Here is a 23,342-nt window from a genome sequence, read left to right as displayed (position 1 = left end):
TCGGGGCACTCGAAAGTCAACACCTGCGCTGATGTTGCAAGTTTATAGAAATTATCTGCCGTCGTGGCTATTCATTGTGCATAAACGAGCGATTAAAGTAATCCATAAGCAATTAAATAGCAGTTATTAATTTTGATAAGTCGAATTACAAATTGAAAGATACATATGTATAGCTCGACGTGCGATACGATGTTTTTACGACGATTAAGAAGATGTTGAAATCGATGACCAACTCGAACAATGTCGAGGGAGCACAGAGATATTCATCATTAATATTCATCATTATTTTATCCTTTTCGTATTTCTTGTACATACGGATCTTACGTAATTGTGCCCCGCAACAAAGATGTCCAAAATATATCATAGGAATATCCTAAAGATATATTTGAGATATGCGATATATCTTCAAGATATCCCTATGATATATTTGGGATATTTCTGCTGTGTGAGGTGTTGTTTTGTTTTACTATATGCGAGAAACCTAACCATGCATGTGTAGAGATCTTTCTACAAACTTTTCATCAACATATTTTTATGCTTCTGAATTCAGGTGCGAAGGTGTCAGCAATGTTCTTCAACATTTTTTCTCTTTGGAGCATCCACACTTTCGGTATGTACAAACTACAAGACTTTTAGCTTCGGCAAATATTACGCTAACTTACTTGAGATTTTATATTAAAAATTTCTTTTTTGTTTCTGTCACACATTGAGCAATGCTCCTATTTATTTTTGCACATATTTTCATTGCGTAAAAGCATTCGTACTTCTGTACAATCGATACGACATAAACTTTTCAGAAAACCGTCAGTATAGTTGTCAGTAAAGTTTTCAGCATTCTCTTAATGCTTCGTTTCATCTCCTTTCAAAACGTTCTTGTCGTATCGCAAAATGCCTCGAATAAAAATCTCGTAAACTTTCCCGACGAAAAAAATATACGTTACAGTGATTATTTCTCTATTTACAAGCTTTATTTACAAGAGAAAATTATTTGGTGAAAGCTATCTGGCGGAAGGATTGGGTAGTGTGGTTTGCTCCATAACAGAGCCATTGTACAATATCTTAGATATTTCCGTATAATCTTGTATAACACGTTCTTATTCTCATTATTATAGACAATATAATGATATATATCATAATATACATTATTATTGCCTAATTCCGCGTAAATGATATTGAATATATCATGCTCATCATCATATGTATTTCTCTTGTACATATACAGAGTATCCCAGACTCTACTCCGCACGTTTTGTGAGAACATGGAAGGTGAACATGAAAGTCCTATATCGTTTTGCGATATTCGCGATAATAGTTGAGATATTAATTAAGGAAGATTGATCGCGCGCGATGTGATAGATGAGTTATAATGGCGATTTGTGCTATTATGTGCATTAGATGAAATTGAATAAAACCCTTTATCATTTTGCTAATCTACCACGTAGATTTTTAATTATTAATGAAAGAAAATTGTTACATGATTCCACGCGATAATGCACAAATCTTCTTTAATTAATACCTAAAAATCTATGTGGTCAATTTGCAAAATAGTGAAGAACTCTTTTTTTCACTTTATCCTAATGTATAAGTTGTACAACGGCAGACGGCGCTACTACAGCTCATCTACTCCATATCGCGTGTGATTATTCACCAATCTTCTTCAATTAATATCTCGAGATTTATTGCGAATATCGCAAAACAGTGTGAAACTTTTATGTTCGCCTCAATCCGTTCTATGTTTCCACAAACATTGCGGAAGAGAGTCCAGGACACCCTGTATATAATTTTTGATATTAAATCCAGAAATAATTGAAACACTTCTCTGCAGACCGTCATTAAATGCGCACTTTTCAAAAACGTATTACTGTTAAGTAAAGTTTTCCAGAGCTTCGTAACACGAAGCTTCCATTTTCGAGAAGCACAGATTTTACAGTAGTTGTTTCCTCATTGACCCCTGACATTTCTCTTTTTCTTTCTTACTAAAACGAAATCACTGTAATTTTGCGATAATATAGTAAATTGATCAACAGTTTTCGGTGTTTTTTCCAAAGATCCTGCTCGCATTGGTAAGAGCGATGAAAACATGTATCAACTAGGCTTAGCAACAGATAATCAGAGTCAACTGCTGATAATTTGTCGACATTGATTCGTTCCCGCCCAGCTGTATTTGCTATTATCAGCAAATACAAAAAGTTGCAGTATCGTGCGTGAAAAGAAGAAATGTCGAGACACTCGGTGGATGTCGATCGTGGATCACGGCTCGCTGGTCGGCTTACGCCAAGAGGGAGTATTCACAAATCTATTTATCAATCTGTCGCGTAGGCATGTTGGCGTGTACCTAAACGATGTATAATAGAAGAAATATTTCCACGACTCGCATCTGAAAATAAACGTAGTGAAAATTATCATTAATTACATGTATTTTCGATAATACCGCGCTCTCGATATTTTTTCGATAGAAAAAAGATCCTAGTCGTTACGGCAATTGGTGCGAGAAAATATCGTAGTTGGCACGACATTAAGCGTACTTTATGTGTGTTAAAACAAAAATATAATAAATAATGAAGTGGCTGTGTGTATGTACATCTCAACTGACCAGACGACAACTCACTTGTAAACCGCTGACGGATAAACATCGAGAAGGGCATTGTCAAAAATATCGTAGATATTCGAATTCGTCACACGCTTCAGATCGTCTTGGCCCGCTACGAAAGAATAGTACTCCACATATCGAGCAAAATAATCATCGTAGAAAATGATCCCTTCGGATCTCATCGATCGTTCCATTTCGTTGAAATATTGTCGTTGACGCGCCATAATGTTGCTCTCTCTCGTAAAATTACCTGTATTGTTGCGAACAAACATGTCTTCAGCGATGATGTCGGACAGTGATCATGGAGGGAAACACGATAATGGCGATTAGAAAAAAGAGCACTACCGTTCGTGAAAAACTTGACTTTAGAAAATTTTACGTTCCAAACAATATAGAAGGTTTTTTACTTAGTTTTCCATTTTCTTGTTATAATTGCACTTTTATTTACTCTTTGTATATTATTTGTACTTGTGTCATTTTTTCTCCACATTACAAATTGAACTTTTGAAGTTTCGTTATAGAAAAATCTGAGCTTTTCACAAAAAATAAGTTCTGCATAACAATTGAAAGATCGATTTCGTATCTTCGAGAAATGCTTCTTTCCTCCGCGCAAACGCTGCATTCAATTTCGGGCATTTTGCACCCACCGGGTATGAAGGAGATCACCTTGACGTCGTATTTGGCAAGCTCTACCCGAAGAGAGATGGACCATGCGCGGAGAGCAGCCTTTGTCGCACAGTACACGCTCAGACCCGGTAAGAATTCCTCGGCACAGTGACTACTTATCACGATGATCCTACTCTTGTTCGATAATATAACCGACATGAGAATCTGTGTGACTCTCATCGTCCCTATTAAATTTACTCCTATTTGACGCTTCACGTGCTGCTCCGTTTGCCAGTCGAATTCACCGAAGATCATCACTCCGGCGTTATTTATCAATGCATACAGGTCTACGAACCGAGTGTCGATCGTACAATCAGAAACAATGAGGAAATAATTCAACTCGAAGGAAGAGTGACTTGTGCGACACAGCACAATAACTCTTCTCTATTTCCTTTTTTCATTTTATCTTAATTTAAAAAGGTCCTTTAAAAAGGTATCTTTAAAAGGTATCTTTAAAGGTATATCTTTAAAAGGTATATTTAAAAAAGTATTTTAATTTAAAACGAGAAACAATGAAGCGTGACAATGTCTTCTTCTCGCAGGAGAAAGAGACAACGCTCCAATAGATTTTCATGAAAAGTTCCGTGATATTTATAAGAATTCAAATCAAGTATCTACGGTCAATGCTGTCTCTTATCTTGAGAAGAGAACATCCCCGCACACGATCTTCATGTGAATGAACAGTTAGATGTGCGAAACAAAATGCAGGACAAAACCGTAATTCATAAAGTCCACATTAACTTTCTCGTTACGGAAAATTCAAACGTGCAATAAAAAATTAAGAAAAAAAGAAAAAAGAGAGAAAGAAAGAGAGAGAGATAAGAAAAAGAAGATAAGAAAAAATACACCGCCCGCGAAACTTGGTAGCAATTTTAATTGTTGTTCTAATGATTTGCGTGTGATATAACAAAATGTAATATATAATAATAATGGAAATAATAAAAATAATACAATAACACAAGACACAACATTATTACTTATAACTTTCTTACGCTGAAATTTTATAATTATTATCATTCACTTCGTAATTTTAATTTCCGCGTGCGACTAGAGAAAGATCATCTATAAGAAGAAAATGAAGCAGTATCCAACAAAAGTCAACAACAGAAGGCGTTTAAGCGCCGATAGTCGCGAAAAGATAAAACTTGAGTCGTGTGTGTAAGATGTACCCTTCCCTAAGCACAGATGTCCAGGAGACGTCCAAAGTACGTTCTGAGAACGTCCTCAGGACATCTTTGGAACGTCCCCCAGGAGATCTTGTGCTGTATGGGCTGCGAATCACGGATTCGTCTCGTCCACGCTCCGACCGATCACTTGTCCTTCGTTAGTACTCACCGTGTTTCTTCTCGATACATAGGGTCTCGACATATTTTCCAAACTGCTCAATACTCCCTTCATTAGTGCTGTCGAGATGATGAACGATAACTTTGCTGTCCGTCAAATTTTTAGCAGCCTGACCATCAGGGTCTAGCACCCCCGCCAAAACTGTCGCGCCAAGAGCCTGACAGTGCAACGCCAAACTATATCCGAGGCCGGAATCGCAACCAGTTATAACTATGAGATGCTTGGAATTTAATTTCTCCTGAACACAGAGCTGATAATACCAGTAAACGATTCCTAACGAATGCAAGAAAAATTCCTTAAACTCATTCATTGATTGTTTCGATGATGGCAGCAATGATGGAATTTTTTACGAGACACTACCATGAGAAGAATTGATTTATATTGAAAGAAAAAATATTTCACGATTCCATTTGGAAATGGAGTCGCAGTCACACTTCGGGAATAAAAATATGTATAAAAATACAAAGAAAAGGCTAATAAATGAAACAATATAGAAAGAACTGCGTGGTCGGTTCTACTTATTGGATCTATCCTGTATAGAAACCAACTATTTACAACAATGATCGTGTGTATCTTGACGAGCGACGTATTCTCTACATAAGCAAATGTTAAGTGTTTAATTGTACGTATTAACAAGTCGAAACGAATATCATATTAGCAAGCATGGAATATAAAAAATAATTCTGCAATCGTTATCGTGCAATTGTCTCTTGTGACGTGAAAGGTCTCGGAACTTCTCGAGGTAGCCTTGGCATGTTATGTTCTCTACGTTCTCGTTCCCAAGTGGACTTTGAAGGGACAAGGGAAGGAGACGACAACGAGCAAAACAGACTCCTCTTACCCAGAAGGATCAACGAAAGTGCTGAGATCGTACGTATCTCGTATCCGGCGCTCCACAAGTACGCAAGACCGGTCGAGACCGCCAGCCCAATCTTCAGTGCCGTAGAATGTCTCGTCATATACGCCGGCCACATGTTGCCACACATGTAGCACTATCGTCTCGAGAATTATATGTTATTGAATTACAATCCGGTTTGAATGTTCCGGCTTGCAGGAGAGATAATCCGCTAGATTCAAACTGACACACTGCACAAGTCAGCAAATACTGTACTATAACACGACTGTGCAAACATCACGTCCCAATCCCTCTCTCCGTCTTTATTTCCTACAAGTAAATATATATAACGTTAGTATAGTAGATGGTACAGTATATAATACGAATATTGAGTTGAATCACGAGCAACGTGATAAATCCGTATAAAATTATATTTTCAAACGAGAGACCGGATCTAACAATAATATGTACTCGTTACTGTTTATTGACAATAATAACTTATTCTCATATTCGATAACAAATTCTCATGTTCTCATAGCTCGATACATATTGCACAGACGTTAAAATGTATTGATTTGCTATTTGTTTTGGATTTGCTATTTGTATTATTCGCGCGGAACTCGACCCAATGTATTCGACGCTACACGAATGTATATGTTCGTTTGAATAAACACCGAATATTTTGTGTGCACACGTATCGATTCTCGCGAATAAGATGAAATCCAAATCTTATTAAAGGTGCACGAAACCATAGAAGAACACTTTGAACAGCACTCATTCCATGAGAAGAGAGAATCCGAGGACGAGGCAGAGCGAACGAACTCGCGCGATCGTCCTGCGAGCAACTGGCCCGTCGGAGAGTACGGCAAAAAAAGACGCGATCCGGTCTACCTACTTTACGTCAGGCTCCGTTAGGTCCACTGCTTTTCGAAATAGTATGGGGATCTGCATAATGTAATGCAAACGCCCGACTTATCGATTTAATCTCTCGTACCGCGCGTTTCGATGTATAAGTAAGGACTCGAGTTGTTCTCGAAAAGAACACCAGATAAAAAGGGCTGAAAACGTTATAATCGAATAGCACTGGCGTGTATATAAAGAAACATCATTTTTGTCTGTAACTGTTTTCCATTTGTTGCAAATATCGCCGTTCTACAATAAATAGCGATTACTTCGCATGTACAATTTCAGGATATCGAGTTTTATTTGATTGAGTTTTATTGTTATTACAAAAGAAACGTCGGCAGACTTTGTGAGACAAAATTTGCTAAAACAAAGAAAAGAGGGTATGTTATTGCACACTTGTCTCAACCAAAAGTCCGCAAAGTAATAGTAACAATACTCTGCAACCGACGACAGAGCTTTGAATATTTCATAGGACCGCTGTTTATAGAAACCCCACACTGCTTGAGTTTTTATTTGAATTTCAATGCCCAGTGTATCGAAAGAAAGAATATTTTAAATATATGTACCCGCCGCCTTCTTTGTGACGTTCGTGCTTCTCACGCTAAGTATTATACTCTTTCACTTTCGGACTCCTTAGTTTTTATAGAAAAGTTTTTTTACATAAAAACACATAATCCAGTATAGAAAATGAATTATTTTCAATCGTTAGTTCAGTAAAAAAAAGAAAAGAAAGACATGAAGAAAACGATTACATAAAGTGTTTCATTAAATGATAAACTGTACAAATACGATGCACATATAAAGAGCCAAGTCGACTCAAACGACACATTAAAACTAACGTATATTACACCTGCAACGTGAGATTGACATACGTTTATCCCGCATGATAAATATATTTACAAAGACCGCGTTCCATTTCCCATATATGCGCGCATTTATCTATAATTCATGTTACAAATACGGTAGGAAATGCAGACAAGGAAAGCGATTCTCCATATGTTAGTTTTACAGTTTATAAATTCCTAAATAAGCCTTTACAGATTTAAATCTACAATCTCGATGCAAGATGCATGTATGTATACATACATACATATATACATACATACATATATACATACATACATACATACATACATACATACATACATACATACATACATACATATGTATATATATACAGGATGTCCCGCCACGACCGCATTATCTCGTAATGACGGATTCCTGAGGTAATTTCAAGAAAAAAATCATAATGCAAAAATATCGAGGCTATAATACTTTTCAAATTATAAACAATTAAAATTGACCAATTATATTGGCTAAAGTACGCGCGCTCAGGTACGGTACAACACATAATGGTGCATGCGCATAAATGAAAATTTGCATAAAATATGAAATTAGTTGTAAATCTCTGAAAGAAACATTAAATGTGTGACAGCTTATTGATTTTCATAAATTTGTATTGTGTGATATTTTATTCATAACATTTTGACGAAACTGTTATTATTTGCGATATGTTTATTTAAATGATAGAAAAGACAGATTATTATTACATACGTTGTTGTATGTATGGAATTTCCGTATCAATATTTGGAAAAGGGACGACATATGCATGCACCTGTACCACACTTGAGCGCGCGTACTTTAGCCAGTATAATTGATCAACTTTAATCGTTTATAATTTAAAAAGTATTATAGCCTCGCCATTTTTGCATTAGGATTTTTTATTCAAATTACCTCAGGAATCCGTCTTTAAAAGATAATGCGGTAGTGGCGGGACACCCTGTATATAAGGGTATCTCAGACCTCCATGATGACCCTTTGTGAGAACGTAGAACGGATTGAGGTGAGCAAGAAAATCCTGTGCCGTTTTGCGATATGCGCAATAATAGTCGAGATATTAATTAAAAAAAGATTGGTGAATGATCACGCGCAATATGGTAGATGAGCTGCAGTGGCGCCGTTGTATACTTATACATTAAGTTAAACTGAACAAAAAAGTCCTTTACCATTTTGTAAATAACCACATAGATTTTTAGATATTAATTAAAGAAAATTTGTGCATTATGGTATACAATCATATATGTAACAATTTTCTTTAATATTTAAAAATCTATGTGGTCATTTTTACAAAATAGTAGAAGACTTTTTTGTTCAGTTTGACTTAATGTATAAGTATACGGCAGACGACGCCACTGCAGCTCATCTGCCATATCGCGCGTGATTATTCACCAATCTTTTTTAAGTTACATTCAAAAACATCTTTTTCGAGGAAAATTTTACTCTTAGATCTATAATTCACGTTACATATACTATAGATTTAAGAGTAAAATTTTCCTCGGAAAGGACGTTTTGGAATGCAACCTTAATATCTTTTTTAATTAATATCTCGACTATTATTGCGAATATCGCAAAACGGCATAGGACTTTCTTGCTCACCTTAATCCGCTCTACGTTTTCACGAAGGGTCATCATGGAGGTCTGAGATACTCTGTATATATATATTTTTTTTACTTTACATAAAAATTAACAAATGTCACTGCACTTTACACTAGATATGTTCGCCTCCTTCGGCGAGGAGTCGCGTTTTCGTTCTTTGACAATGTTGCCGACATATGCATTTGCGTCTTGTTTACGCAAAAATTTCCCACACCTTGAACTTCCACCTAGAACGTTCTGTTCGCTCGATTACGATTCGTGCCAATAATCGTGCAAAATTATCATCATCATCATCATAGCTAATGATACATGATATATTAAATCACAGGCTTCTCGCCAAACTTCAAATTAGGATTTGCCATTACGTCAAAGCTCGGATCACCGTCCGTCGCCATTCTGCCTAACCATGAGCAGAGCAGGATGAGTCCGATCAAAAATAATACAATGACAATCGTCATCACGGTATATCTTTTGTACAAGAAACTCGCGATCCACCGTCGTACTGGCGCTTTAGTTAGTATCAACTTCCACCATCTAAGAATCCACTCTATCGCAGATTTCCGCTGGTACTTGTTCTCATCATGGTCAAAGGACATGTCCTTCGGATCGTCGTAGGCCTCGCAAACTCTCCTCGACGTCTGAGTGGATAAACCTAGGGACGAGTCTATGTTTACGATGGAGTAAGGTGGTCCAAGTTTCTGATTATTTGCTGCATGCACGTTGCTACTGGAGTTTGAATTAATAGTGCTGCTTGTGCGAGACATAGCCACCATAGACGACGACGACGACGACGAAGTGGTCGCTGTGTGATTTTGATACAAGTTCTCGACCACGATCGAGGAACGTTCTTTCTCTGGTTTTTGTTCCCTGTCATCACTTAGCTGTAAATAATGAGCATAGCTTGCAATATAAAAAAACTTACAGTTATTGTAAAATGGTTGATATTATTGCAATATGCATACCAATGGCAAACCAAGACCAGCACGGGCCCAATTAACTGCTGCCAATTTTTCTCTCAACACATCAGCAACTGGTGATACCAGTTTGGCTTGTGGGAAGATACACACTCTACACACAGGACAAGTATATCCTGCTGGTGCCGTTGTTGCTGGCAAACTTCTAGCATATTGATCCAAACATGCCCAGTGATACATGTGATAGCACGTCAGTCTTACACAATCTCCATCGCTCAATTGAGCGGAGCATAGTGTACAGATTGGATTGTAGTCATTATCATGGAGCCACAACAAGTATGACTGAACTATACACTGAAAAATTAATGGACAAATGAATAAATCATATTCCTATTTTGCACTGTAATACATGTATATGATGGACATGAGAAAAATACACACTCACGAATGTTTACTGAATCGAGTGAAGGTAATTTGCACATTGCAAATATTTATCTTTTCTGAACGAATATAACATAGAGGAAATTGATGAGCCATCTACTAGATAGGCCCAAGTTATTATTAATATACATACATATATATGTATGTATATACATATACACAAGGTGTTAAAAAGAGATATTCAAAACTTACAGAGTAGATAATACTCATTATACTGAATGAAGCGTCTGTTAAATATGGGTCATGAAAAGTCAATTCTTTCAGAGTTATAAACGTTTTTCGATTTTGGTAACACAAGTTGTTTGTGTGCTTCCATTGATCACACATGGTCAATAAACGCGCAAATATCTTACTATATTCTTTTATTATTATATTGTTTACAATAAGTTTTCTCCTACCATTTCTACATATACTTAGCGTCTTCAAATTATAAAATTTCAAACATTATAAAGTCTCAAAAGTTTTTCATCTTTAAATCTGATTGGCATTTAGAAGCCGTCGATCTAATTCTCGTATATTATATTTATAAGTAAAGAATAAACTAAACTTTTCATATATCCGTATAAAAAAATTTCGATGGATTTAAGTCAGAAGATCGAAGAGGCCATGCAACTGATCCTTCCTCTCCAATTCATTTTTCAGAAGAGAGACACAAGAAACAGTTATTATAAACATTACGGTAATAATTTGGGCTGCGTTCATTTTGGCGTTTACAACGCTCTGAGCATCATTTCATCCTTGTTTCTATCAAATACTAAACAAGAACAAATAATGCTTACACGCGCTATAAACGCCAAAACAAACACAATCATGGTACTCGTTCGTTTATTGATCGCGCGTGATCAATAGAAACGCACAAATAACTAAAATTGAAAAATATTTAAAACTTTGAAAGTGTTGACTTTTTGTTGTTTAATACACCCTTTTTATTCAGTATAATGAATTTTATTCAGTACTACCTACCCTGTAAATCTAAAATACTTTTTTTTTAACATTTTGTGTGTGACTTAGATTACAATTGCAATATGTGTGTGTGTGTGTGTGTGTGTGTGTGTATGGAAAAATTTTTCATAAATTTTAAGATAAAAATGAATGTGCAGACGAGATAATTGTGTCGATTCGATAAAAATACACATAAAAATATTTAAGAATATAATTGACGAAGGAAATATACCTTCGGGTGACTCGTAACCATACAATGCTCGCACACATTGACACGATGTTCGAAACAAAATTGATTTGTTACTCTTCTCTTCGGACACTTGCAGAGACCCATGTTGTAACTTTGTGCGAGAACGAGCGAGACAATGGAGAGTGACGACGTGTTAAACAAAATGCAACCGATGAATCTGACTCGCCGTTGCCAAGATCACTCTATCGAATTTTACTGTAGTGTAATAACATATCGCGAAGGCTCCAAATGATAGTGGCCACGTTAATTACACAGGCCATTACATCCCCATCGGCCACGTCGTCTGACATTTCTAGGCATTCAGCGATACCGGAAACAACCAATGGTCGTGCGTTCAATAGTCCGTCGTCCGTCGTCGTTGGCTCTAAAGTGCCGTACTACTACATGGGAAACGCCGACGGCGAAAAATATAATGTATAATAAACAAAATATAAATAAACATTTCTTAACTTTTCTTCGTCTTTATTTTCATTATTTAATAAATTATCATTAATAATATTCAAAGGAACTTACATACATGTAGTTAAAAAATAACCTCTTATTTTTTTATATACATAGTACAATTGAACAACAAGTCAGACGAAATTCTTATTCTCAAGTAGTAAGATTTAATCGCACATCAGCCGATCTATTTTCAAATAGCACTACTCAATAAGAAATCAGTCGATTTCTTAATTTTTAAGTACTTAAGAGCGTTCAAAGTTAGTTTAGGGTCGGAGGTATGTATACCTTTTTATGGGTTATTAACGCGTGTGGCCAAACTTTGACTAGAGTGCATATATATAATACTATTATATTGCTAATCGCCCTATGCTGCCTATAAAGGTCGTTCTACATTAGTTGCAACCCGATCGCAAGCAGACACAATTCTTATTGCGAGCCAATCAGAAACATCAATGATGCTATTGACGCTTCTGATTGGCTGTCGCAACAAGAGTTGCAATCGACTTACGACTAATGTAGAACGACCTTAAGAGGAGCTTGTCCCAGAATGGAAGGATAGACGATGTCCGAAGGAGGGGAGCGTCCCGATTGGACACAACCAACCGATGCAAAGAATTATCTAGTGATTATTAGGTCGAACCAATCATTACAATCTGTGTCCAATCGTATCGTGGTCAATCGGGTCCCACCCTCCGAGGAGTGTATTTTGACCGTAGTGCGCAGGCGCGACGATCAGATGATGTTATAGGGCGCGTTCAGCGGAAAAAGCGCTCAGTGAGCAATCAGTGATTATTGGTTCTTACTGTTAGATCTCTAAATCTAAACCAATTACATTGACGAATTGCTCAACTGTTGTGCAACTGTTAAGTTCGCTTGGCGTCATTGGCTGCATTCAGCAGACTCAACAGTTGCACAACAGTTGAGTAATTTGTCAATGTAATTGGTCTAGATTTAGGGATCTAATAGCAAGAACCAATAATCGTTGATTGCTCACTGAGCGCTTTTTCTACTGAATGCGCCCATTAAGTGGACACATTGGGCGTTTCCGATAATACCTTTCCGAGTCATTTTCCTAGAGCAGAAATAAGTTACAGACATCACCATCTACTACTATTATGTGATTCATGACAACCCAAAGCTACCTAATACTGTCTCACGACTGCAAGCAGTGAGTTAGGCAGAACAATACTGTGACAAATACACGAGATAATAATTTTGTAAAATTGTATTATTGATTATAAAATTATCTGGTGTTGTTTTTTTAAATTTTATTTATTCTTAATTAAAGAATTATATAACCATTAAAATATATATTATATTTTTCAAATATTATCCTAAAGTAAAAAGTTACACTGTTTTAACCTATTTGGAAGTACTGTTTTTACATGACTCGTGTATGTGCAAGTCCATAATAAATTATGCCATTAGGGTATATTGATGACAAAACAAGATTTGTTTGCACAGCTTGTTTTAAATTGTATGTAATTCTACAAATGTTTCTTAATGTTATTATTTTTTAATATTATTTGAGTTATTTCTTTTATACTTTAATACTCATTACAACTAAACATTTTTAGGTAAAAAATGGATGTATTAGAAATGTGGAAAATATTTTTTTATTACCCATCTGATGAAGATAATGAGGATAACTTCCCAGCAAACAATTTTGTACCAAATTTTCGCCAAATTAACACCAAATATGACCAAAACTTGATGGCAAATCCGATACCATCTGCGTCCGCAATATACTTGAGTTTTGTTAGCAAAGCTTGGTGACAAAATCTGACGCCAAATTGTCGCCAAATACCAAACAAAGTTTGGCGCCAAACTGCGCCGTACAAACCTTGGTCGGTATTTGGCGTCAATTTGGCCTTAGATTTTATCAAGATTTGTTCGGTATTTGGCATCAATTTGACGTCAAACTGCGCCGTACAAAGCTTGCTCGGTATTTGGCGCCAATTTGCCAATAACCTTTGGTTTAGCAGATGTTGTGTCCAATTTGATGACATCTCATACAGCACCAAATATCTGAAATACATCCCAGGGACGTTCCAGAGACAATGTGATATCTCTGGGATGTCTCTGGGATGTATTTCGGACATTTGTGCTATATGGGATTTTGGCAGCAAAATTTATAGTCAAGTGTTGGGCAAAATTTGCTCGAGCAGATTTGGCTATCTGGGTTCCAACCTCCACGGGAACATCATATAAAAATCCCATATTTTTTTTAAAACATTGTCGTAGCATATTCATTGACAGGTTCATTCAAAAGAATTTGAAATTTTGCTATACTACCCTTATAGAAATATCATACTAAGAATTATTGATAATTACTTATTTTCAGTATTAAAAATACTGGATAATAAGTAATTATCAATGATTCATACAGAGGACAAAAATACAAATTAAATAATTTCGATGAACAATAGGATAAGTGTGAAATTTGAGGCTCTAAGGGCTGCGTTCCAATTCAAATTCTATTCGGTGGGTAGAGTACATTTAATTAACCAATTATGATAAAGAAATCCTAGATATCTTTGTTCTTATTGGTCAATGAAATGCTATTCTACCTGTCGAGTAGAGTAACATTTCATTGACCAATAAGAACAAAGATAGCCCAGAGCTGCGTTCCAAAACTTTACTCGACGGATAGAGTAGCATTTCATTGACCAATAATAACAAAAATAACTAGGATTTCTTTATCATAATTGGTCAATTAAATGTATTCACCAAGTAGAATTTTGGAATGCAGCCTAATAGAACCTCCAACCCACTAAAAGCCGGGTGGTCGGGAGAGTGAATTGAAAACGCATTTTAAAATCTATTGTTTTATACTTCTTTTGTATAAAAGTTCCGGCCTAACCTCCGTGATGTTGAGACATGTTCAAAAACGTTGGGAACTGTAATTTTTCCGAAACGTACTTGGTGAATGGATCGCAGAGATAGGTCTGAATCCAATTAAAATAAGAAGAAGATTTCTTCTATACATTCCTATACAAACGCTTGCAGTAACATTACTGCAACGTTACAATATTGCATATTGCAGTGCAATGTTGCAGAGACATTGCAGAGTTCCGTCCGGGGGAACGAGGGATGTTGTTTGTATTACATAGAGTTTATTACAATTTGCTATGTAACAATGGCTTGCCTATGTAAAACGATGACGTAAACGGCTCATGGCCGCGATATTCGTAGTCAGATCTTATATTTAGGACCGTCTTAAGTTCTTCTTCAGATTCTCCATAGCCAATGAAATGATCCGTACAGCATCTAAAGATGAACTTAAGATAATCTTAAATATAAGAACGGACTATGAATTATAAATACCTTATGGCTCCTACCCACAGTACGCAGCAACGCTTGCCGCGCGGCGGAAGTTCATGCAACAGCCAATCAATATGTTGTTTTTCCATGAGAGCTACAAGGTTATTACGGAAAGCAGCATATTGTTTGGCTGTCGCACGAACTTCCGCGCGGCAAGTGTTGCCGCGTCCTGTGGGCAGGAGCCATAAGTGTTTTGTATTATCCCCATATGCAGCCAAAGCAGTAATTATAATTTTCTTATAATATTATTTAGTACAACAACAAAAATAAACTATTTAGTCCAAATATTTTATATGATAAAAGAGAAGTTAGAGATGTATGCATGAAATATTTATGTAATTTTGTTAATCCAACCGCTTTTTTCTCAGTGCATAGATGTTTATCAGAAAAAATTCCTGCAACTTGTATGCAACACTAATCAATATTTGCGATAATATCGCATTATAGCAAATTTATTATATTGCAATATTGCGTTACAATATTCCAAAAAGTGGACATTTTAACGTTGCTACAATCCAAAAACAACATTGCAGCAACATTTCGCAATGAAATAGCAATATTGCAATATTGCAAAATAACATTACTGCAATGTTGCAACCAGTAATAGAAACTTTGCTCCACGAGCAGTACGCATCAGCACGGGAGGGGATACGCACACACTCACGCGACCGTGAGGCTCATGGACACATGAGTTGCAGCAACATGTGCTGTATGGGTTGTGTCGATTGTATTTAAGGTTATTTGCGCGTTGCATAATGGATTTAAATAAAATAAAATTATGCCCAAACGAAACTGGACACCTCATTGTACAAGAAAATGGATTCCCAGATAGCACAGAGAATTCTAAAAGAATTCAGTCGTATGTCACCAATTCTGAGTTCATTTTTAAGTACAAAAAGAATTCTTTTCACTGAACTGAACTCTGAAGAATTCTTTTTACATCTGAAAATGAACTCAGAATTAGTGACATATGACTGAATACTTTTTGAATTCTTTTTTAATTCTCTGTGCTATCTAGGTCCATTGCGATGGATTGCAAAAGTATTGGTCAAAATAAAAAAAACATATTTAACATAATATTTGCTAAGATGAAGGTTACGACAAAAGTCAATGTTATGACTTGTGATTAAAATTAAGATAATAATCTGGTGGAAAAAATAATGTATTCAGGCGGTCTTAGAAAAAAAATAGAAATGACTATTACCAATACAGCACAGATGCTTGCAGCAACATTGCTGCAACGTTACAATACTGCATATTGAAATGCAATGTTGCAGAGACATTGCAGAGACATAAATTCGTAAGATACTAATAAACCTTCAGCAACATTGTTTAAAAATTATTGTTTTAAAAAAATTTGTGTATACAGGATAAAACAGCGCTGCACGAAGGAATTGAAGAGAACAAACTTCTTAAGGACACGTGGGCAGAGATTGCGCTAAAAATAATAAGAAAACTGCCCATATAGCACATAATATTACATAATATCACAGTAATATATCCATAATGTTGCAATATCGCAGAAATATTACTGTGATATTATATATATTATATGATATGTGGGTACCTATATAGCACAAATCTCTAAAAGACTTCTTAAAGAGTTCCAAAAGAGTTCCCAAGTCCGCCAGAACACTTTTGGAATTCTTTAAGAAGTCTTTTAAAGATTTGTGCTATATGGATAGAGACGCCCCTTCCCCCCAATTAAAGTAGTCACTAGTCTCTTCTCTTGAAAAGTTGTCATTTTGATGAAAACATCATCGTTTTACATAGGCAAGCCATTGTTACATAGCAAATTGTAATAAACTCTATGTAATACAAACAACATCTCTCGTTCCCCCGGACGGAACTCTATCTCGTGATGATGGTATACCATTTACACTTCCGCTCGCGGGAGAGCCGAAGTTTAGCAGTAATATACAGGATGTCTCAGACTCTCCTTCGCAATTTTTGTGAGAATGTAGGACAGATTAAGATGAACATAAAAGTCCCATACCATTTTGCAATAAATCTCGAAATTAATTAAAGAAGATTGATTACGCGCAATATGGTAGATAAACTGTAGTAGCACCATAGATAAACTGTAGTAGTGCTGTTGTATACTTATACATTAGGTTAAACTAAACAAAAAACTTCTCTACTATTTTGCAAATGACTACATACATTTTTAGATATTGATTAAAGAAAATTTGTGCATTATCGCGCACAATCATGTAACAATTTTCTAATAATTAAAAATCTGTGTAGTTATTTACAAAACAGTAGAGAACTCTTTTGTTCAATTTAACTTGATGTACAAGCACACAACAGCATATATCGTCACTACAACTCATCTCCCACATCGCGCAAGATCAACCTTCTTTAATTAATATCTCGACTATTATTGTGAATATCGCAAAACGGTATAAGACTTTTATGTGTTCATTTCAATCCGTTCTACGTTGTCACAAAAGTTGCGAAGAAGAATCTAGAATACCCTATATATATATATATATATATATATATATATATGTGTGTGTGTGTGTGTGTGTGTGTGTGTGTGCGCGCGCGCGCGTGTGTGTATTTTTGTGTGTACATATATTCTTTTCATTTATTTCTATATTTATATTATAGAACATTCGGTAATTTATTCGATAAACGTACAACAAGATTTTGTGTAGTTATTTTTCCTCTTCTTTTATCACTATTTTCTCATCTTAACTGCGTGTCCAAAGGCACACTTCTTTACATGTTTTGTATAGTACAGTAATATACAAAATTAACGTCTTATAATTTTCTATAAATACGTCGAGCAACGCATAGATCTTTGCGTCGCATCGGTTCTTTAATATACAAAGCGTAAATGTGGATTTGTGTATCTCGTAGCGTTTGTGAACAATGCGCCGTTTGTGTGTGTGTGTGTGTGTGTGTCATGTATATTTTTTGTATAGTATGCGACTTTGCTCCGACGACTGGAAAGAACCTATCTACAAATCTTCCCCTCGTCATCAACGTCGCCAACGAGTTATAATAGCATTTAATACCGGCTGCTGTTTCTAGAGCACGCGGAACGCTTTATCCTTTCATACGAGATCTATCGTTTGTTCGATTGTCCTACTAATGTATGTTCGCGACATTTTACGTGTTGCCTTCGTATTCGCGCAAAGCGCGAACCGAGCACGTCAAATTGCCCGCACTCTTCGATGGAGCGCGAGCTATTCCGAAAGCGGGAACGGATACATTAAGAGGAATCGACAGGAACTTATTCAGCTAGAACGTTTAGAGATAGGATCTCTAAATTGTTTGAATAATATTGACACGTTCCCATCGATTCCTTTGTCCATGAACTCGTCGAGGAGAAATAGTTCTCGTTCTTTCGGGAATAGTTTCCTGTATCTCGAAGCGCATCGCCTATGCAAATCCTTCATCGCGTCACACCAGCTTCTCTGCTATTATCGTCTCCGATTGTTAGCGGCGTATTCCCCTGCGGATAGTGATAGTGGTCACAACTTTCAATGTATTTATGTTTGACCGGTACAGTGTCTCGAGACGATTAAAACCCGCTTCGATCGGAGACACGCTGTATGTCTCATCATGACCAAAAATGTGTTAGCGAACGATTCTACGCTAAGCTCACCTATTATGACCATCTAATCTGATTTGATCTGAGGTCGATAACAAGATGGAGGACAATTTTGTATCTTAATACACATTTTGATATCGATTGCGTCCGCCACGTTTGATTGATCACGTTGTCTCGTGTATTCGCGTATTAGAAACCGAGCGTACCGGGTAGCGTGTCGCGACAGCACACAAAATTTGTACAGTAGGTACAAATTCGTATATTCGTAGGTACAGAGAAACTCGATTGCGCTTGCATAAAATTTACGGCCTGATCGCGGTAACGAGAGGTAGAAGAGCACAGAATGTCTCAAAACACATCCACGATCAGGGTTGACACGTGTCAGTAACTCGGGCGGGACGACTCGTTCAAAATTTGAAAATCAAGAACCGTGAGAGGAGACGCCGCGACGAAACGTGGTGAACCCGCATTATTTGTGGACATTTTATTGCTACGGCCATTCGTGAAATTTCGTATTTGCGGAGAAACTAAAAGATATTATAATAGAAAATTATTTCGATCGAGTTAAGCCGCTTCACCTTTCAAGATAAAAGTGCAAATATTCAATTGAATAGACACACTACATATAACTCGCTCTCGTGATTTCCCTCAGTTTTCTCGCCTCGCGATGGCTCTTACCTAAAATGAAACGTGACACAACTCGCGATTGTCGTTGACGAAAGGTGGCTTATCTCGCTTGAGACAAGAGCGAGAAGAACGATTGCACAAGCACACGAAAGAAGAGGAGAAGTAATGTATAAAGGGATAACCGTCGAATTTCAACGCGTAACAACGCGTACGGCAACCTTAATCTCACCGGACGAGACGATCGCGAATGCGCGTATCACCGAGGCGTTTTCACGATGCGACAATCCGTCTGTCCGAATCGCGGCATACGGTGAAAATAACTCGCGAATTGACTGGGCTAATTTGACACCGATTGTTGGCTACCGATTTTTAGCCAACGTTCTGTCCGGCCAACGCGCACATCAACGACAACAGCGTCAGCAGCAGACGCAGGCTCGATCTGACGTTCGTCGCGCGGCCGCACTGATCCTTGATCTCGCTCTCCCTAGGATGCGAGCGTATGCAGGACTGCGGTCGCTTCCTCTTGAGGCCGGTGAACGCCTTCTGGCAGACCAGAGTGTTGTTCTCATAGATCACTTCCTCGGGTACGATGCTAAGCAACGGCGATGTCGTGTCACCGCAGTCGGTCTTCACCACTACCAGCAGCATGTTACTAAAGTTCACCGGTTGGACCACATACGGCCGCATACAGTTTTCATCCACATCGACGTCGTACGTATCGAACGAGGCGTTACGCAAGTACAGGTACGTCTGTGTGGACAATCGGATGGTGTTGATGGCGTGGTTAAATTGCGCAGAATAATAATCGGGTATGCGAAACACAACGGAACACTTTGAGATTATATTTTAAAAGCAATTAAAGGAGCAATTAAAGTATCACCGCGCGGTCACGTTGTTTAATTAAAAAAATCGTTAACCTATAAACGATCTCTCCTCATTCCCAAGTCGCACGTAATATAATTTTGCAGCCAAAATTATAATTTGCGTCACATATTGCCTGTATAGAAACTTAGTATTTATAATGTGGGCAAACTATAATATATAATTTTACGCATTTACCTCTTGATCGCACGCTTCCAGATGCGTTCGATTAATCACGATAGCCTCTTCGAACGATCTCTCGTCCTTCGGATCATCCGGCGACTTTTCCGCGGCTTTATCACTCTTGTGATAATTGTCGTGAACGACATTAACCTCCTCGTCGTTAGCATACGCATACGCTTCCACGTAATCGAATTCCCATATGCCCGTCTTTGCCCAGGCCCAAGCGGCTTGTCCGATCGCCCACGACATTGCTCTCTGCAAATGCTTCCATGGCTACAACATAAAAATTGCATTAACAATTTATCAAGGTCGGCGAAAAAGCGTAAAATTGTGAAACTTGTCGAGAAACTACTCTTCTCGCTCACGTTCGAATCGAGCGAAAAAAATCAACTGAACAAGACTTTTATAACATTCTTTCGATATCACCGTAATCGTTCTTACACAATTAATTTATTATAATTTTAATAATTGGAAAAATCTTCACATATTTACGTTACTGCTAATAATATATTAATACTATTGTAAGATATGATTATTTCAGTAAACTATTTTAATGCCATTAGGAACCTATACTTATGATATGTTACTATAATTACGTATTATCGTAAAGGATACTCTCACCGTAAGCAAAATATTGCCGGCGTTGTTGGTCTGCATGTTTTTGAAGCACACTGCCTGATAGTCGAAGATCCTTATCCTCTCAAAGACACCTTCTTTCACCAGACTGCTCATTATCGGGCCTCTGATCTCGCCGAAGAATTTACCGGCGTCCGCCTCGTTCTCGGCGGCAATTATATATCCGTTGTTGTCGACTAGATAGCAGGCCCAGCCGTCGTCGCCACAGTGCTTATGGCAATTCACAAGTCCCTCGCAATTAAACGTTATGTTCTGGAAAAGCGCTTGCAAGGCAGTATGCTGAAACTGGAAGCCAACCACCGCGACTGGCGCCTTCAGGTTGTTTCCTGTGGGTTTGATTGTTCCTCTTTTTTTCTTTCTTGATTTTTCATACATCTAATATCTTATCTTCCTCGTAACACAAAAGAGATCTACCATTATGGTAGGTCAAGTGTCTTGTCGCGACACGACATCAAATACTATTACGAATATTATTATGCATTTCGCAAACGTTCAGCTCAACGTTGGAATTTTATAATCCATACAAATTTGTTATATCTGACATTTTATATTCTCATCTTCGAGGTCGCGCGGAGGTGAGATCGATCCAATGGATCGAACAAGCGGATCGCGAAACTCGAATCGCTCACCGATAAATATGGCACGACTGGCAGTGACTAAAGTGGTGTTGTCGGCATCCTCGTCGTCGATTGGCACGGAGAAGACAAAGCTCTCCGGATGCACGTAGTATTGTTCGACTGCCCGTTTATACCACACCTCGTCGATGGCTCTCGGGTATAACTTGCTGAAGTGATCCTCCGGTAAAGGCATGTCCTCGTCCAAAGGGAAGTCCTGCCACCGAGTCAGACCGCTGTGCGTGGCCATGAATGCCAGAGTCACTCCGAAACGTTGCTGGAACTCCTTCCTACGGGAGAGGAGGGCTCAGTAACGGCGAACCGAGTCGTTTGCGACTTGAGCTGGCCTTTACTTATGCTTTTACGGGAGAATCTTATGGTATATGCAACGTACGGCACGCAACGATACGCACATACGATGACGATTGTGTACAAGCTTCTCAAAGTCATATACAAGCTCGCGGCTCATTTCCGCCGTTCGGCCGGATAGTTATGTTTAATGAAAAATCGAATTCGCTCAAACGATCACTCGACACGCGCGCGCGAAAAATTATATTAAATTATTATTATTTCAAATTTTCAGACAAAAACAAAAAGATTGTGTTTATCATTACGCTTTAATTTTGCAATTATAATTTTTCGCCAAAACCTAAATAAATGGCAGATTAAGTTACGCTCGTAAGTGTATGTTGTTTTATGCATCTATATCATAAATTTATAAATTGCCAGGTTATCGGCGAGATAAATAGTGTGATAAAGCCAAAGTTATACTTTAAAGTACTGTAAAGTAAAGACACTGTATTATGTTGTTATATTGAAAAGAGAAAAGAAGAAACTGTACTCCCGTAGAATGGCGCAAACGAGCGAGCGGGTATTCTCAAAGACTCTATTGCAACATATCAAACACAATCACATTGGGAAAAGTCCTCTTGCTTTCGCAGCCTTATCGTTCGCAAAGCGTTCTTCCTCTTCAGGTTTCCACTCCTGAAAGACGACGTTTGCCCTACGGAGGCTTGCAAGCTAATATGCGCCGACCTCGAAGTGTCAAAAGATAAAAAATAGGCAGAGAGAGAGAGAGAGAGAGAGAGAGAGAGAGAGAGAGAGAGAGAACCAAGAGCATATTAATAAAAGAATAAATACGAAGCGAATACTTTACGAAAAGAGACAACGAGACAACTTAAGAAAAGAAAGTTCGCGATATTTTGGCAAATACTCGATGAAATTAAAGTTGCTAATTTACTTTAACGTAAGCGTAAAGAAACGCCATCTTCTAACAAGAAACAAAAAAGGAATAAAGTTTGCAAGAATTTCGAACGGATTCTGCGACAGAGTCCTAAGAAAAGTAAAGAGAGAGAGAGAAAGAGAGAGAGAGAGAGAGAGAGAAAGAGAGAGACAGGGCCGGCAATCGTATTACAATAGTACGATATTATCAAACGATCAAGAATTAATTCGTTACTTTCTAAGAATGTAAGGTGCGTTGTGATGGCGTTACCTGGGCAGCAGATTCATCAGCCTAGCTAAAGGTCTGCATGGCGTCAAAGTGGTAAGTATATTAGTCAAAAGGAACAGGTGCATTTTCTATCCTGATAAAAACGAGAGAAAACGAACAAGAAAGAGAGAAGAACTGTGCACAAAAACAGGAAAACTAAGAAAAATACGGGGCAAAGTGTTCGTAATGTGTAAAAATGGGCGTTTGTAAATCGTAATTTTGGTAAGGAAATACGAATGACGTACGTGTGTGTGTGTGTGTGCGCGCGCGCGTGTCGT

General features: G+C 37.5%; 3 protein-coding genes across 11 annotated transcripts in view; all 3 read right to left on the bottom strand.

Moving 5' to 3' along the window:
* Positions 1–134: 134 nt before the first annotated feature.
* On the bottom strand, positions 135–6,304 carry LOC116841288 (D-beta-hydroxybutyrate dehydrogenase, mitochondrial). 5 transcript variants are annotated; one of them, XM_032809054.1, is made up of 6 exons: positions 6,110–6,304; positions 5,442–5,765; positions 4,592–4,873; positions 3,238–3,543; positions 2,594–2,840; positions 135–2,377 (listed from the first exon to the last, which is right to left on the bottom strand). In XM_032809054.1, exons 2-5 carry the CDS (start codon positions 5,584–5,586, stop codon positions 2,605–2,607), a joined length of 969 nt encoding a protein of 322 aa, XP_032664945.1. In that variant the 5' UTR covers positions 5,587–5,765; positions 6,110–6,304; the 3' UTR covers positions 135–2,377; positions 2,594–2,604. The 5 variants fall into 5 exon arrangements, with proteins under 5 accessions (XP_032664945.1, XP_032664942.1, XP_032664941.1 ...); XM_032809051.1 differs by having other exon boundaries at positions 2,609–2,840; positions 5,907–6,302; XM_032809050.1 differs by having other exon boundaries at positions 2,609–2,840; positions 6,110–6,302.
* Positions 6,305–8,739: 2,435 nt separating this feature from the next.
* On the bottom strand, positions 8,740–11,687 carry LOC116841289 (zinc finger protein-like 1 homolog). The gene is made up of 3 exons (XM_032809055.1): positions 11,307–11,687; positions 9,740–10,045; positions 8,740–9,658 (listed from the first exon to the last, which is right to left on the bottom strand). The coding sequence occupies exons 1-3, from the start codon at positions 11,406–11,408 to the stop codon at positions 9,095–9,097; spliced, it is 972 nt and encodes a 323-aa protein (XP_032664946.1). The 5' UTR covers positions 11,409–11,687; the 3' UTR covers positions 8,740–9,094.
* A 5,985-nt stretch (positions 11,688–17,672) lies between these two features.
* LOC116841287 (voltage-dependent calcium channel subunit alpha-2/delta-3) overlaps positions 17,673–23,342 on the bottom strand; it is a 19,686-nt gene continuing 14,016 nt past the window's right edge. For 3 of the 5 annotated variants that reach the window (XM_032809045.1, XM_032809044.1, XM_032809048.1), the window contains 5 exons: positions 23,068–23,100; positions 21,591–21,865; positions 20,947–21,287; positions 20,341–20,598; positions 17,673–20,031 (listed from right to left, as the gene is read on the bottom strand). In XM_032809045.1, the coding sequence (XP_032664936.1) occupies positions 19,651–20,031; positions 20,341–20,598; positions 20,947–21,287; positions 21,591–21,865; positions 23,068–23,100 (1,288 nt within the window). In that variant the 3' untranslated portion in view covers positions 17,673–19,650. The remainder of the gene's footprint in view (positions 20,032–20,340; positions 20,599–20,946; positions 21,288–21,590; positions 21,866–23,067; positions 23,101–23,342) is intronic. The other 2 variants (XM_032809046.1, XM_032809049.1) reach the window with 2 other exon arrangements.

The sequence above is a fragment of the Odontomachus brunneus genome, unplaced genomic scaffold (assembly GCF_010583005.1).
Source record: "Odontomachus brunneus isolate Ranch 3 - 2012 unplaced genomic scaffold, Obru_v1 Obru_scaffold_015, whole genome shotgun sequence".
In the NCBI taxonomy this organism is placed as follows: domain Eukaryota; kingdom Metazoa; phylum Arthropoda; class Insecta; order Hymenoptera; family Formicidae; genus Odontomachus; species Odontomachus brunneus.
Note: the sequence above shows the minus strand (reverse complement) of the source record. Positions and strands in the feature narration are given on the sequence as shown.